At 26.9% G+C, this 2,206-nt stretch overlaps 1 protein-coding gene across 1 annotated transcript; it reads right to left on the reverse strand.

The window, feature by feature from the left end:
- Positions 1-1,102: 1,102 nt before the first annotated feature.
- On the reverse strand, positions 1,103-1,658 carry LOC131633094 (uncharacterized). The gene is made up of 3 exons (XM_058903811.1): positions 1,609-1,658; positions 1,434-1,524; positions 1,103-1,351 (listed from the first exon to the last, which is right to left on the reverse strand). The coding sequence occupies exons 1-3, from the start codon at positions 1,656-1,658 to the stop codon at positions 1,103-1,105; spliced, it is 390 nt and encodes a 129-aa protein (XP_058759794.1).
- Positions 1,659-2,206: the final 548 nt, after the last annotated feature.

Below are 2,206 nucleotides of genomic sequence, written 5' to 3' on the forward strand. Positions count from 1 at the left end.
ATATTTAGGTAATAATAATAATAAAAGAAAATATTAATGATAATATAATGTCCAAATATATAAAAATAAATATAAATAAATTTATACAAATAATTTATAAAGAATAAAAAAATTAAAAATATAACTTAAATGTAAAAATTTATAAATATTAAAATATAAGTTAAATATCTCTCTTTTACTATTCAGATTTAAGTTTAAATAATAATAATAATAATAATAATAATAATAATAATAATAATAATAATAATAAAAATTTTAAATCCAACTTATAACTTAAATATTAAACTTAATATAGGTAAAGTATTTATATTTTTATAGTTATAAATTTATGTGTTAAAATTCTTTTTATAAAAAATAGTTTATGTGTATAAATAATATAATTTATACAAACCCTAATTCTAACATTTAGTAATTTGATACTGCATTAAATATAAATACTAATTAGGTGATGGATGATTATACCGCTCGTATAAAAAGATGGTAGAAGAAAATATATGAAGAATAAATGATATATTTTTTATATTTAACTTAATTTGTTAGGTGATGGAATATTTGAAGAATAAATGATATATTTTTTATATTTAACTTAATTTGTTAGTAGATGGATGATTATGAAATAAAAATAAAATTTATGCTCTATAAAAAACTTCTATCCAAACATAATACACATTTCTTCAAATCATTCAATAATAGATTATTAGAAAATTATATTAGATAAAAAATTAGAATAGTAGAGAAACAAAAGTTGCATTAATGTAAAAGAGAATTTAAATACAAATGGATGATTTACCTTTATGTATGTTCATCCCTTAATGCTCAATTTAATATGCTATTCAACAAAGTAAAAATCAATGCTCCAATACACAAAACAAAATATTGCTCATTCATCACTAATATTTAAGAACATAAAACACATTTAGGATCATGACAACAAAACCAACACCCAGCACTGGCAGCCGCGACAAAACGTGGATTTGCATTACATATAACACGACTATTGTGAATGCTACATAACACTATAGTTCACATTAATAAATACTTAGATACCCATAAACATTAAGTTTTCCAGCTTTTTGATTTTACACCACGAAACATGTCACCTTCAACGTTTCAACAATGTCACGTACAACCTATACGGAAACCGCGAAATGGTAAAACCTAACCGATCACCTCTCCTAAGTCTTTTCATCCTTGCAAATTGGTACCACCCCTCCCCTATATACAACGCCTCTTCACTATTACGAGTTGCACTGAGGATGATGCATTCATGTATAAGTCCTGTATCATAATCACACAAATCTATCTGTGAAGAGAAAAAGCGACAGAACCTACAAACTTCCATTGGAAAATGCTGCAGAATATATGATTACAACACCTGAGTTAGTGTTAATGAAACATGAAAGCAGCATATTGAATGACATGTATATACTTACAAGAACATTTCGGCATGCAGTGTAGCCTGATGTAATTGTTTTCTCCCAGTAGTATTCATCAACACCACCATCATCTGATGAGTCATCTGAACTGCAATATATGTAACATATTACAACAGATGCATTTCAAACAGATTTGTATAACAAACAACCAAACTATTTTATATATTATTACCTGCTTCCAGATGACCAAAAAAATTGATCTTCTCCAAAACCGTGATTCATTTCTCCTTCTTCAGCAAACCTTCGCAGATATAAAATGAAACACTCAGCTGGCTTGACATTTATACATGCACAGTTAGGGAACAGTTTCAATTGAGTGCACCATTCAAAAAAATAATATAACTATTGCATCACTCAATGTAGTGAGGTCGACATGTAGTATTGGAATAAAATTGTTCCTTCACGTGTGTCTTTTTCAGTTTTATACAGGGACGGAGCTAGGTCCATTGGAATGGGGTCACTTGCCCCCACTATGTTTTCTAAAAAATATATGAGTGCTACTATATATATATATACATACACTAATTTAACCATTGATAAAGAAATATTTAATTAAAATAGAATAACGCATTAACTAATCAAAAGAGTATTTTTGTTATAAACTAGTGTCTTACCCGTGCGTTCGCATGGGTACCCGTCGTTTTCGCGCATTGTGATTGAGAAAAATAAAAGATATTAGTAAAAGATTAAGTTTTGAGTAAAATTGAAAAAGTTATAAAAATAGTACGTAATATTTTATTTGACAAATTATAATGAAGGAAAAGTTTTAA

Source organism: Vicia villosa, unplaced genomic scaffold (genome assembly GCF_029867415.1).
Source record: "Vicia villosa cultivar HV-30 ecotype Madison, WI unplaced genomic scaffold, Vvil1.0 ctg.001069F_1_1, whole genome shotgun sequence".
NCBI lineage: Eukaryota > Viridiplantae > Streptophyta > Magnoliopsida > Fabales > Fabaceae > Vicia > Vicia villosa.